General features: G+C 41.2%; 1 protein-coding gene across 4 annotated transcripts in view; it reads left to right on the top strand.

The window, feature by feature from the left end:
* Positions 1 to 15330, top strand: part of PDHX (pyruvate dehydrogenase complex component X) — a 97965-nt gene that overhangs the window by 24532 nt on the left and 58103 nt on the right. For 3 of the 4 annotated variants that reach the window (XM_073347928.1, XM_073347930.1, XM_073347927.1), the window contains one exon: positions 14846 to 15063. In XM_073347928.1, coding sequence (XP_073204029.1) covers positions 14846 to 15063 — 218 coding nt within the window. Of the gene's footprint in view, positions 1 to 6246; positions 6320 to 14845; positions 15064 to 15330 lie in introns of all 4 variants that reach the window. The other variant, XM_073347931.1, reaches the window with a different exon arrangement.

A 15330-nucleotide genomic window follows, 5' to 3' on the forward strand; every position in this document is an offset into this window, starting at 1 on the left:
TTTTCTCCCATGGGCCAATTGGCAGAGGACCAGGGAGGAATTTGCCTTCCTCGCAGAACCTTCAAGCCACGGTTGGTTAAGTAGGAATCTGCTTAGTACCTAACTGAGCTACTGGGGTGGAGTTGTTATTTGTCACAACTTGTAGCTGGTTTCCAGTGTGGTTAAGAGAATAAAATGAATGGTTCCCAGAGGTAAGAGACCAGGGATTTTGGTGTTGGGCCTTGGGCTCATGTGATAGGGTCAGAACTTGTGGTCCTTGTGTGTTGAGGTCCCCACCCTGCTGACCCTCTGTCTCCCTCTTGACAATAGGGGTAGCGGGCTAGGACTCAGAGAGCTGAGTCCTGCGGGGTAGGCTGACAAGAATTGTCAAGGTTCCTTCCCCACTCTGAACTCTAGGGTACAGATGTGGGGACCTGCATGAAAGATCCCCTAAGCTTATTCTTACCAGCTTAGGTTAAAACTTCCTCAAGGTACAAACTTTGCCTTGTCCTTTAATCCTATGCTGCCACCACCAAGCGTGTTAAACAAAAAACAGCGAAAGTGCCTACTGGGAGACGTCTTGCCCCCTGCCAAATATCCCCCCAAGCCCTATACCCCCTTTCCTGGGGAAGGCTTGATAAAAATCCTCACCAATTTGTACAGGTGGACACAGACCCAAACCCTTGGATCTTAAGAACAATGAAAAAGCAATCAGGTTCTTAAAAGAAGACTTTTAATTAAAGAAAAAGTAAAAGAATCACCTCTGTAAAAATCAGGATGGTAAATACCTTACAGGGTAATCAGATTCAAAACATAGAGAATCCCTCAAGGCAAAACCTTAAGTTACAAAAAGATACAAAAACAGGAATATACATTCAATTCAGCATAGCTATTTTACCAGCCATTAAAGCCATTAAACAAAAGGAAATCTAATGCATTTCTAGCTAGATTACTTACTAACTTTTAACAGGAGTTCTGAACTGCATTCCTGATCTGTTCCCGGCAAAAGCATCACACAGACAGACAGACTTTTTGCTCCCGTCCCCCTGCTCCAGCTTTGAAAGTATCTTGTCCTCTCATTGGTCATTTTGGTCAGGTGCCAGCGAGATTATCTTAGCTTCTTAACCCTTTACAGGTGAAAGGGTTCTGCCTGTGGCCAGGAGGGATTTTATAGCACTGTGGACACAAACGTGGTTACCCTTCCCTTTATATTTATGACAAGAGGCTATCCCGCGTTATGGGTTATATGGTAAGAAGCCCTGTAACTCCCGCACTGGAACCAGTTAATACCTGGCATAGGAGAGTATTAAAGTTTAATTAAAGTTGCAGCCAGCTACTTAATTCCATGCATCTGTCTGTCCTCATTCTGCCACTCTCTGCATCGAGTGGCAGAGATGAAGAAATAAAATATAACTGCAAGAAATGGGATAAACTGAGGGCGAAGACTTAGGATGAATACAGGTAATCCTTTCAGAGAGTGAGGACTCTTACGCTAGGAATTGTCTGCTGTGGTTTAATTGTTTTGGACTAATGAAAAACTAGACTGGATAAAACGCTGTTTACTGTAGGGAATACTTTTGCATTGTCACTGAGATTGGTTGGAGGATCATTCTAATAGGTATTTTCTATCTTTAAATTTTATAATCACCTAATCAATTTCAGTAAGGCATTTGATATAGTTCCACATGGGAAAATATTAGCTAAATTGGAAAAGATGGGGATCAGTATGAAAATTGAAAGGTGGATAAGGAACTGGTTAAAGGGGAGACTACAGCGGGTCACACTGAAAGGTGAACTGTCAGGCTGGAAGGAGGTTACTAGTGGAGTTCCTCGGGGATCAGTTTTGGGACTAATCTTTTTATTACTGACCTTGGCACAAAAAGTGGGAATATACTAATAAAGTTTGCAGATGATACAAAGCTGAGAGGTCTTGCCAATACAGAGAAGGACCGGGATATCCTACAGGAAGATCTGGATGACCTTGTAAACTGGAGTAATAGCAGTAGGATGAAAATTAATAGTGAAAAGTGCAAGGTCATGCATTTAGGGATTAATAACAAGAATTTTTGTTATAAAGTGGGGATGCATCACTTGGAAGTAACAGAGGAGGAAAAGGACCTCGGAGTATTGGTTGATCACAGGATGACTGTGCCGCCAATGTGATATGACCGTGAAAAAAGCTAATGCGGTCTTGGGATGCATCAGGTGAGGTATTTCCAGTAGAGATAAGGAGATGTTAGTACCGTTATACAAGGCATTGGTGAGACTTCATCTGGAACATTGTGTGCAGTTCTGGTCTCCCATGTTTAAGAAAGATGAGAAGGGCTACTAGGATGATCCGAGGAATGGAAAACCTGTTTTATGAAAGGAGACTCAAGGAGCTTGGCTTGTTTAGCCTAACCAAAAGAAGGCTGAGGGGGGATATGATTGCCCTCTATAAATATATTAGAGGGATAAATACCACAGAGGGAGAGGAATTATTTAAGCTCAGTACCAATGTGGACACAAGAACAAATGGATATAAACTGGCCATCAGGAAGTTTAGACTTGAAATTAGACGAAGGTTTCTAACCATCAGAGGAGTGAAGTTCTGGAACAGCCTTCCAAGGGGAGCAGTAGGGGCAAAATACCTATTTGGTTTCAAGACTAAGCTTGATAAGTTTATGGAGGGGATGGTATGATGGGATAGCCTAATTTTGGCAATTAATTGATCTTCGACGATTAGCGTTAGATATGCCCAATGGCCTGTGATGGGATGTTAGATGGGGTGGGATCTGAGTTACTACAGAAAATTTTTTCTTGGGTGTCTGGCTGGTGAGTCTTGCTCACATGCTCAGGGTTTAGCTGATTGCCATATTTGGGGTCGGGAAGGAATTTTCCTTCAGGGCAGATTGGCAGAGGCCCTAAGGGTTTTTCGCCTTCCCCTGCAGTGCGGGGCATGGGTCACTTGCAGGAGGATTCTCTGCACCTTGAAATTTTTAAACCACGATTTGAGGACTTCAATAGTCAGACATAGGTTAAGGGTTTGTTACAGGAGTGGGTGGGTGAGATTCTGTGGCTTGCATTGTGCAGAAGGTCAGACTAGACGATCATAATGGTCCCTTCTGACCTTAAAGTCTATGATTCTATGAAGTTATCTCTCTGGGAACAGGAATTTCTTTTACTAGGTACAGGTGTGTGTGTTACATGTTCACCACATGATGCTTATAATGATGACACAATAGATATATTTATTTTTCTTATTACCAAAGGGGTGTTGTAGGCTGGTGCCAAACTGAATAGCTGCAAATTGTTTTTATATATAAAATCCATAGGATAAGTACTATATGTCTTACCAGTCTATTTTTTTCCCTGACAATAAACAAAAGCTGGGAGGAGGATGGTTGGAGGCTGAACAAGCACTACTTAGGCAGAAGCTATCAGCAAACCTGCATGCTTTTTTTTTTTTAATTTTTTAAAAAAGCCTTCTGTCAGCATATCTTATTCTAAGGCAGTATTTAAAACAGCCATTATAAATGGTACTTGTATTGCACATTAAATTATCATTAAAGTAGTAGTATTGTATGCACTTCCCTTATCTTTATTCATGTCACATCAGTGATGCTCAGCTTCCAGTTTAGAGTCACTGATGATATGTGGTCATAGATTGGTGAACACATTTCAAAGCTGACTTGATGATGTGTGGAAGAGAAATGTTTTGAAGTCAGATCTAAGCATTTGTATTCACTGCTCTCTTCCCCTCCCGCCTCCTCCCCCACAATCTCCCCATATTATCTTACTTCAGGATTTCACAGAGTTAAATGGAAACAGAGTTAATATTTATCTGGAAAGTGAAAGGAATGTATTGCAGCTCACCTGAGACTTTTTAAACTTCTTTGAGGTTTTAAACAGCATCCGATGAAGTGAGCTGTAGCTCACGAAAGCTTACGCTCATATAAATTGGTTAGTCTCTAAGGTGCCACAAGTACTCCTTTTCTTTTTGCGAATACAGACGAACGTGGCTGCTACTCTGAAACCTGTGATGAGAATGAATCTGTTAACTCACACCCATCTGCTATAGAAGGTAGATAAGCTGTTCTCCATCCTCCTCTTTGGTTGTCTTGAGCTCATTATGATTTCTCTCCTTTCCCCTTGCCCCCTATCCTTAAGGGATTGGAAAGCACTTCGCTTAGTTGTAATGCTGCATGAAATATTGATGGAAGTGACATTAGCCTTTCATAGTTGAACCTTTTAAGTATTCTAATGCTACCTATGAGTAAAGCATGAATTCGGATATAAGTAACATCTGCTGCCTTATCTATAGGTTCTGAATTAATTCACTACTGTAGTACTAAAACTCCTGGTTAAGAAATATCAGAGTTTAAAACACTACTCACATTTATTAATCATTGTTGCTTAATTAATAAATGAGTTTTGAAAGCTCTTAACACTGCAGCAATTATTCTTTTATGCTTGTGGGTTATTTGATATCAGTGAGATGATGCATAGGACAATTTCTAACTCAATGTACATGCCTTTAGGGTTTTTTTTTTTTGTTGTGGGGATATACATTTGCATACTGCTTGTATTTCAAGTATTAAAAGTTATTTAAGTCCAGACCCAAAACCAAAGTTTAAACTTTGGTTCCAAATAACCTATCTGGAAAATGCTTGAAGATGTTGCTGAACTGTTTGCATGTACAGATATTAAGTACAAAATTTAAAACTGCTGCTGACTTTTTAAAATGTTGTCATAATTTTTATCTGTCTTCTCACCAAGGCACTCAGGCTGCTATACAACAGAAATTAAAATGCATTACTGCATTTTAAAGATACATGCAATAGAAGCATGATAAAAAACACTCTTCACAATTTTAGAGGTGATCTGTCATAAATAAAAAGGAGGAAAGGTAACTTTTCTATGTATTTGCAATATAAGACACCTATAGTGTGGTATATGGAAACTTTTTTACATGGCTTTAACTCATATTAATAACATACTTTAAAGGAAGAGCAAAACCACCACAATCCTCTGCAGCTCGAGGCTTTAGAAACAGGACGGAAGGATCATCTATAGGCCCACCATTTCATAGGTCAGCCAGCTGAAAGACTGCAAAGAAATAAATCTTGCAGAGCCACATTTAGAATTAGCTGCTTGTGTTAAGCATGTCTGCCGCAGGGGTGATTTCCACATGCCTAGACCTGCTACTGAGGGAGGCCTGTACCTGGCTACTGTGAACTTTATCTCTAGAATGGTGAGTTCCAGCATTCCGGACAAGCATAGGTCAGAAGGCAAGTCAAAGGTCGAGAGTTGTGCTTAGGCTACTTTATGGTTTTATGTATAATGACCAGTACCTGGAACTTCATTTGATGCAGGAAGCTGCAGTGCACAGTCATGAGCGTCTCAACCACGTAATACATTCCAGAGGCAGGGAACTGCACTTGGGACTAGCTGGAGCTAAGTGCAAACCAAAAAGTCCCCAAAACATGGACAACCAGGCATGGAGTGTAGTTTCTTTGTAATTAATGCAATCTGAGAGTCTAGGAGTAAAGATAAAAGTGCTATAAATATTGAACCCAGGTTGGTCTTGCTATATTTCTTAATGCCTCAGTTTCTCGCTTTAAAATGGGGATAATTATGTTTATCCACTTTTGTGAAGTGCTTTGAGATATATGGGTGAAAAGCTCTGTAAACATGCAAAGCATAACTGAGATTGATGTGTTAGTTTCACACCTAGAGTCCATCCCACAGTAAAAGCACTGTTACCTGCCTACCAAAAATGGGACAATGGGACCCCAAAATGTTTTTGGTATCAGAAGGCAAATATATTAGATGATTTTACTAGTTGGTTAATTATCATGACATAATAAGACATAGTAGTAAATGTCCTACCTGTTTAATTGCATTTATATTTCACTGTGTGCTTGAAGCTGCTTTCTAAATACCTCTGGCTCTAACCCTGCATCGTATGGTTATAAATGTCTCCTAGAATTGATAGTATTTTTCACTCAGTTGCTTGGTAGTGTATTTTGAATTGCTAACACTGTCAATAGGCCAAAAACAGTTATTCATCCAGGCTTAATGCCACAGGAAGGGTGAAAAAAATCAATAGACCAGTTTCAGCAGCGTTAGCAGCAAGTGCTCATGCTTCCTCTAAGGTGAGAAGTGCTCTCACTTGTTGGGCTTTGGGCTTGCAATGTGTGTTTGTGTGTGTGGGGTGAGGGGGGCAAGTACAGAGCGATATTTATAACATTTTAAAACCTATTTTAAATGATTTTTGTTTTCTAGTGCCATTTGGTAGACTAATCTTGAGTGGGGAGTACTGTCCAGCTGTTGAGAACAGGAGGAGTCAGGACTGTTTGTATGTATCTCTACCACTATTAGGTGGTGTACCCAGAACTGTGCCAGGCATATCGCAAGGTTAATAGAAAAACATTCTTTGTCCCAAAGAGCTGACTTTCTTACGTGACCAATGTGTGTTTCATCTTTGAAAATGGGGGCAACATTTACTTCACTAGGATGCTGCATATAAGGTGAATAGAACCCCCTGAGAGGCTCTTTTGAGCCTGTTTGGTGTAAAGTACTGCTGTATATCATAGTCATCAGCAGTTTATATAAGTTACTATATGATTGATATGAATACATTTCACAGTTTTCTCACAAAGGGCTTGGTTTGACTGTCCACTGAAGTCAATTGGAGCCTCCCCATTGGCTCTTTACCTTTTTATGAGACTCTTACATGGTAAAAAGACAGGTTTCAGAGTAACAGCCGTGTTAGTCTGTATTCGCAAAAAGAAAAGGAGTACTTGTGGCACCTTAGAAACTAACCAATTTATTTGAGCATGAGCTTTCGTGAGCTACAGCTCACTTCATCGGATGCATGCCGTGGAAACTGCAGCAGACTTTATTTATACACAGAGAATATGAAAAAATACCACCTCCCACCCCACTGTCCTGCTGGTAATAGCTTATCTAAAGTGATCATCAGGTGGGCCATTTCCAGCACAAATCCAGGTTTTCTCACCCTCCACCCCCCCCCACAAATTGTGGCTGTGTGGCTGTAGGAATACTTGTGTAGCCACTCTATGCCTATGGAAGAGAGTTCTCCCATTGACATATTTCAACCACCTTCAATGAGCTGCTGTAGCTATGTCAGCAGGAGAGCATCGCCTGCCAACATAGCCCTGTCCACACTAGCACTTCTGTAGGTGTAACTTATGTCGCTCAGAGGGCTCAGTAGCATGAGTGCTTATATCGTTAACTCTATTCAGTTGTCGGAGTCTACCCTGAAAAATGAAGTGTGACTGTTTTTACATTTTCACATAAAGAATTGAAGTCAAATATTGCCTTGTAAATGTTACTTAAGAGAAATGTAATCTTTCAGTAATGAGACTTCCAAACTTAGCATTTAATTGAGACTTAAATAATAGAGTTTCTGGTGAAATTTTTTATTCTGAGGAATATGTAGCAATGGTATATTCTAAATATCTGTCTTATGCACATTGAAGTAAGGGAGCTATTTTGGTTGCAAACATTTGTTTGTTTTTAACTTGTACTGTGTGTGGAAAGGAGTGCTGGTGAAAGGATTGACAATTTTACAGACTGTTTATCCACAGAACTAAAACACTAGTCAGTGGCATTGCACACATCTCCCCACACTCTGCTTATAGCCTGATAGTGAAAAACCACATCTGGGTTGTGAAAAGACTTTTCATGATCCATTCAGCTCTTTTCCCCTAAAATGCCACTGTGAGGAAGTTAAGTATTTTAAGGCGCATACAGAGTTTCGGTGATTGTCTGAAGTCCCACAGGAGATCTGTGGCACAGCCAGGGACTGAACTCAGTTCTTGGGAGTTCCAGACCAGTTTCTTAGCCACAAGCTCGCCCTTCCTCTCGCTTGTCAGAGGCTGCCAAAGAGTCATCAAATGGTGATAATTTTTAGTCACTACTAATTTGTGCTAGAGGTGAAAGACTCAGTAACCCATCAATCCCCTGGCCTTTTCAGTACCCCTTGGCTTAAAATAGATCTATGTAAGAAGGATCATGGTACCAATCATAGTCACTTCATTAAAAATTAAATTTGGTGACGGGGGAACCTTCCCATGTTCTTATTGTCTGTGTTAAATTGTGTTGTCCGAGTAGCTGTCCTATCCCAAGATCACTTTTCAGGTGAACCTTCTGTTGTGAAAGAAATCCTATTGAATTTTTAAAATCTTTTAGTCTTTCCTATGAAGTGTGGGATCTGTAGGAAGTAATATAGTCAATGCAGTCACTTATTTATACCTCACAAGCAAAGGAACGTCTGTTCCCGAAGTGGGCTTATGGAAAGAGTTAGTTTTGTTATGTGAAAGATACAATTAAAGTGCAAATGAAACAGCAGTTTGATTGCTCAGTAGTGTTTGTCAGATCAGAAATGTTCAACAACATGTAATTTCAGTTGAAGATACTTTGCATTTTAAGTATTTGTTTTAAAATAGCTGTTCACGTTCATATAACCATTTTTCCTCCTTTAGATTACATTGTTTTACATTGCTATTATATTGTTCCAGTTCATAGCACCTTGATCAAGTGAGCATTGAAAAACTAGAGTTTTAAAGCCTTCAGCTCAGCTTACAACCCCTTTAATAAATTGCATAGACACTGTTCGGTGCTGAGCATTAAAATTAATGTTGGACCAATTTTCAGACTTATTCTTATGGTCTCTGTTGTCATCTCTGTTTTAGTAATTGATGAGTGATACTTTTGCTGTACTTAACACTCTTCTCATCAATTTGGAATACTTCTGTTTCTCCTGAATCTTACAGAGCATCAACAAGGAAATTTCATCAGAAACTGACTTGGTCACATCAATTTTTGTACTCCAGTACCAGTTGCAACTTTAATGTGGCTGCTGTCATGTTTTAGCTCAATGTCACATTGTTTGCTTGTGTGGAAGGGAAGCATAACTGTAGCCAGCAGAGACACCTAATGATTCTTAGAGAGCTTAAGGCATGGATGATGTACTTTGGTGGTGCTATGCTGAGCACAGAACTGCGTCATGGCTGGCAACGTCTTCAGGAGTTAACTCCTATATGTTCAGATAAACAAAACTAGCCAACCTCTCAGTGCTAGTGCCTCCTGGTGATTAGCATAATCTTAATGAATGATGGGATGGATCACTTGATAATTGCCCAGTTCTGTTCATTCCCTCCGAAGTACCTGGCATTGGCTGCTGTTGGAAGACAGGATACTGGGCTAGACGGATCCATTGGTCTGACCCAGTATGGCCATCCTTATGTTCTTAATTATCAGTTAGAAGAAAGAATTTAATCAGAAAAATGTGAATAACTGGAAATCATTTAAAAATACCTTACTAGATGCCCAAAAAGGCACAACCAGACAGTGCTGGTTTAAAAAAAAATGGTTTAGAGGGAAAGAGAAGGCAGTTATAAAAATAATATTTAATCCCAAAAGGAAGAACGGAGAAATTAATCGTAATGAATATAAATCACAAGTTAGGAATTATAGAAAATTGATAAGGAACACAAGGATAAATCTATGGCTAGCAGAGTTAAGGATAGTAAAAAGGAGTTTTGAAAAATATATTAGGAACAAAAAGAATCCTGACAGTGATATTGGTCCATTACTAGATGGAATAGGTGGTATTATCAGTAATATTGCAGAAAAGGCAGAAGTATTCAATAAATTCAAATTACTTAGTCAAGTTAGGTGTCTTCAAGTCACCAGGGCCTGATGAAATGCATCCTAGAATACTCAAGGAGCTGACTGAGGAGATATCTGAGCCGTAAGCAATTATCTTTGAAAAGTCATGGAAGACGGAAGAGATTTCGGAAGACTGGAAAAGGGCAAATATAGTGCCAATCTATAAAAAGGGAAATAAGGACAACCCAGGGAATTACAGACCAGTCACCTTAACTTCTGTACCTGGAAACATAATGGAGCAAATAATCAATTTGTGAACATCTAGAAGATAAGGTGATAAATAACATCCAGCATAGATTTGTCAAGAACAAATCATGTCAAACCAACCTGATAGCTTTCTTTGATGGGATAACAAGCCTTGTGGATAGGGGGGAAGTGGTAGACGTGGTATATATTGACTTTAGTAAATTTTGATACTGTCTCACATGACCTTCTCATAGATGAACTAGGGAAATGCAACCTAGATGGAGCTACTAAAAGGTGAGTGCATAACTGGTTGGAAAACCATTCCCAGAGAGTAGTTATCAGTGGTTCACAGTCATGCTGGAAGGGCATAATGAGTGGGGTCCCTCAGGGATCAGTTCTGGTTCCAGTTCTGTTCAATATCTTCATCAATGATATAGATAATGGCATAGAGAATATGCTTATAAAGTTTGCAGATGATATCTAGCTGGGAGGGGTTGCAAGTGCTTTGGAGGAAATTATTATAATTCAAAATGATCTGGATAAATAGTCTGAAGTAAATAGGATGAAATTCAATAAGGACAAATGCAAAGTACTCCATTTAGGAAGGAACAATCAGTTGCAGACATACAAAATGGGAAATGACTGCATAGGAAGGAGTACTGCAGAAAGGTATCTGGGGGTCATAGTGGATCACAAGCTAAATATGAGTCAACGGTGTAACACTGTTTCAAAAAAAAGCAAACATCATTCTGGAATGTATTAGCACAGTGGCTTTCAAACTTTTTTACTGGTGACCCCTTTCACATAGCAAGCCTCTGAGTGCGATTCCTCCCCGCCCCCCTTATAAATTAAAAACCCTTTTTTATATATTTAACACCATTATAAATGCTGGAGGCAAAGTGGGATTTGGGATGGAGGTTGACAGCTCGTGACCCCCCCCATGTAAGAACCTTGCAACCCCCTGAAGGGTCCCGATCCCCAGTTTGAGAACCCCTGTATAAGCAGGTGTGCTGTAAGTCCAGAGGTGTGTGGGTTACATAAGCAAGACATGAGAAATAATTCTCCTGCTCTACTTTGCGCTGCCTAGGCCTCAACTGGCATATTATGTCCAGTTCTGGGTCCACATTTCAGGAAAGCTGTGGACACATTGGAGAAAGTCCAGAGAAGAGCAACAAAAATGATTAAAAGTCTAGAAAACATGACCTGTGAGGGAAGATTGGAAAAAAATCGGGTTTGTTTAGTATGGAGAAGAGAAGACTGAGGGGCGGGATGGGACATAACAGTTTTCAAGTACATAAAAGATTGTTACAAGAAAGGAGAAAATTTTGTTCTTAACCTCCGAGGATAAGACAAAAAGCAATGGGCTTAAATTACAGCAAAGGAGGTTTAGGTAGGACTTTAGGAAAAACTTCCTAACTGTTAGGGTGGTTAAGCACTGGAGTAAATTGCCTAGGGAGGTTGTGGAATCTCCATCATTAGAGATTTTTAAGAGCAGGTTAGACAAACAGCTGTCAGGGATGGTCTAGATAATACTTAGTCTTGCCATGAATGCAGGGGACTGGACTAGATGACCTCTCAAGGTCCCTTCCAGTCCTATGATTCTGTGAAACATTTCTGTTCCGTATTTGGGGAAAAAACGTGACATAGTGTCATCATATGATGGCGATATCTCTTTCCATTCCACTAGTATCTCTTGTGAATGTTAAACAGCATTTACTAAAGTTAGACATTTTTAAACGAGCAGGACCTGATAACTTGCCTCCAAGAGTTTTAAGAGAGCTGACTGAGAAGCTCACTGGACTGTTAATGTTGATTTTTTTCAATAATTCTTGGATTGCTGGGGTTGTTTTAAAAGACTGGGGGAGAGTTAATGTGCCAAATTTTAAAAAGTGTGAATGGGGTGATCTGGGTAATTATATGTCTATCAGCCTGAGATTGATCCCGGGCTAGAGAATGGAATGGTTGATGCAAAATGCAATAAAGAATTAAAAAAAGGTAATGCAATTAATGCAAATCAGCTGGAAAATGCTTCCAGATCATAGAATCATAGAATATCAGGGTTGGAAGGGACCCCTGAAGGTCATCTAGTCCAACCCCCTGCTCGAAGCAGGACCAATTCCCAGTTAAATCATCCCAGCCAGGGCTTTGTCAAGCCTGACCTTAAAAACCTCTAAGGAAGGAGATTCTACCACCTCCCTAGGTAACGCATTCCAGTGTTTCACCACCCTCTTAGTGAAAAAGTTTTTCCTAATATCCAATCTAAACCTCCCCCACTGCAACTCGAGACCATTACTCCTCGTTCTGTCATCTGCTACCATTGAGAACAGTCTAGAGCCATCTTCTTTGGAACCCCCTTTCAGGTAGTTGAAAGCAGCTATCAAATCCCCCCTCATTCTTCTCTTCTGCAGGCTAAACAATCCCAGCTCCCTCAGCCTCTCCTCATAAGTCATGTGTTCCAGACCCCTAATCATTTTTGTTGCCCTTCGCTGGACTCTCTCCAATTTATCCACATCCTTCTTGTAGTGTGGGGCCCAAAACTTGACACAGTACTCCAGATGAGGCCTCACCAATGTCGAATAGAGGGGAACGATCACGTCCCTCGATCTGCTTGCTATGCCCCTACTTATACATCCCAAAATGCCATTGGCCTTCTTGGCAACAAGGGCACACTGCTGACTCATATCCAGCTTCTCGTCCACTGTCACCCCTAGGTCCTTTTCCGCAGAACTGCTGCCTAGCCATTCGGTCCCTAGTCTGTAGCGGTGCATTGGATTCTTCCATCCTAAGTGCAGGACTCTGCACTTGTCCTTGTTGAACCTCATCAGATTTCTTCTGGCCCAATCCTCCAATTTGTCTAGGTCCCTCTGTATCCTATCCCTACCCTCCAGCTTATCTACCACTCCTCCCAGTTTAGTGTCATCCGCAAATTTGCTGAGAGTGCAATCCACACCATCCTCCAGATCATTTATGAAGATATTGAACAAAACCAGCCCCAGGACCGACCCTTGGGGCACTCCACTTGACACCGGCTGCCAACTAGACATGGAGCCATTGATCACTACCTGTTGAGCCCGACAATCTAGCCAGCTTTCTACCCACCTTATAGTGCATTCATCCAGCCCATACTTCCTTAACTTGCTGACTGTGGGAGACCGTGTCAAAAGCTTTGCTAAAGTCAAGAAACAATACATCCACTGCTTTCCCTTCATCCACTAGACTAGATTGTGGCTCCTGCACTGATTGGCAGGGAGGTGGGCAAAAGTGGTTTTGTGGAAGAGGTTTATAACCTTCACCCCAGATAGGGATGGGACCTGAGGCCAGATAGGGATGGGACCTGTCTAGTCTGACTTGTGCCTAATGCCTGTGATCCCAAGGTACAGTTCTGATTTCTGGAGATTGCCAGGACATAGAGATGCCCCTGGAAAACTTCCTATGCTGGGGACTGGAAGGGTAATGGTGTAGGAGCTGCTACAATGGTTGTAGACTAATTAATGGAGGAATCCTTCACTGACTGGTTACACTGACATTTACAAGCAGCACAGATCCCTCATAATGGGAATCAGGATCTGTCCTTGCATTTTTCTGTGCAATATGCCCTGGAACTGATCTGCTTTAGCAGATTAATAGCACCATACTTGCTAGTATTTCCATTCACATGGTTCCCAGAGCATTTTATAGAGGTTACTTGCTCACAACAGAACTGCTGTCACTTTTCAGGTCAGACACAATAATCATTCCACCTCAGTAATATTAAAACAGCCATTAGAATTGGAAGCAAAGAATAACATTGTCAAATATAAATCATGGGGAATTGTAGTTGCTGTTGAGGGTCCCTCCGCTGCCCCAATTTTCTTTACTGTTGTTTCTTGCTGGTTGTCCAAGCTTTCAGGGCCTCTGATGGGTAGGACCCTACCAAATTCACAGTCCATTTTGGTCAATTGCGTGGCTAGGGTTTTTAAAAATTAGTCAGTTTCACATTTTCAGATGTTGACATCTGAAATTTCAGGGTGTTGTAACAGTGTGGGTCTCTACCCAAAAGGCTTTTGGGGGGTGGTGGTGTTGCAAGGCGATTGCAGTGGGGTTGTGGGATTGCTACCCTTACTTCTGTCCTGCTGCCGGCAGGAGTGCTGCCTTCAGAGCTGGACAGCCACAGAGGGAGGCTGCTGGCTGAGTGCCCAGCTCTAAAGCCAGCACCACTGCCAGCTAGCAGCACAGAAGTGAGGGTCATGGTAGGGAGGGAGGGAGGTTACCCGGCAGTCTCCTGCCCATGCACATGTGGGTGACTGCTTGAGCTGTAGCCTCCCTGCGTGTGTGTGTGTGTGTGTGTGAGGGTTGATAGCTCAAGCTGTGGAGCTTCCAGCAGCCAGGGCAGGTTCCTGGAGGTGTGTCTGACCTGTCCTGGGAGCAGCCCCTAGGGAAGACTAGCAGCTGGAGGCCTGCACAGGGGAGGAGCCTGAAGCTAGGTATAAGATTTCACGAGGGAGATCAGATTTCACAGTCCATGATGCATTTTTGATGGATGTGAATTTGGTAGGGCCCTACGGTTGAGTGTATTTTAAATAAACTGGAAAAACTAAATATAATGTTAGCAAGACACAGCGGAATTACACAAAACTGAGAATTTGGCTTGGACACTTAAACCAAAATTTTCCAATCTGAGGCCTGAATTTAGGCATCTTAATCTATATTTAGGCATCTAAAGAAAGTGGCCTCTTTTTCAGAGGTGTTGAGCACCTGCAGCTTCCACTGACTCAATGGATTTAGATATCTAACTTGAGGCGCACTCACATCTGTTAAATTTTGGCATAACTTAACACCCCACCTTGGTTTCCCGTACCAACTGTTTAATATTGGTCCTAGACTTTTATTATAAGAATGAAACTTGATGTACTCATACGTCAGTGGTATGCCTGCAACTTCTAGATCTTTTTTTTTTTTAAAGAGTACATAGCACTATGTGTTACTTATATGTAATGTTCTCATTGTCTTTTAAATTTAGATGGAAGAAGGAAGTAAAAATGTGCGTCTGGGAACGCTAATCGGTTTGCTGGTAGAAGAAGGACAGGACTGGAAGCAGGTTGAAATACCAGCAGATACTGGTGATCCATCTTCTCTGGCACCCCTGATGGCTCCGCCTGCAACTGCACCTACTCCCCCTCCAGCAGGCATTTTAGCATTGGCCTCTACCAAAATGGAACATGGGCTTGGAAAACTGCCGTGAGTTTCTGTATTCCTCATGAACAACACTTTCAGTGTGAGACTTGAGGGTATTGCCACCACAACTGTGGCCAAATTCATCCCTTTTGTAACTTCAGTGAAATCAGTGGAGTTGCACCAGGGATGAATTTTGTCTCCATAGCTAAAATCAAAGTACTATTTGAGAAACACTTTAAATTTTCCTGGTTTGTTTAGGCCTTGTCTACAAAGGAAGATTTTGTTGTTTTTTGTTTTCTGTAACCTAAGACATGAATTTAAACGAGTATA

Source organism: Lepidochelys kempii, chromosome 6 (assembly GCF_965140265.1).
Source record: "Lepidochelys kempii isolate rLepKem1 chromosome 6, rLepKem1.hap2, whole genome shotgun sequence".
Classification (NCBI taxonomy): domain Eukaryota; kingdom Metazoa; phylum Chordata; order Testudines; family Cheloniidae; genus Lepidochelys; species Lepidochelys kempii.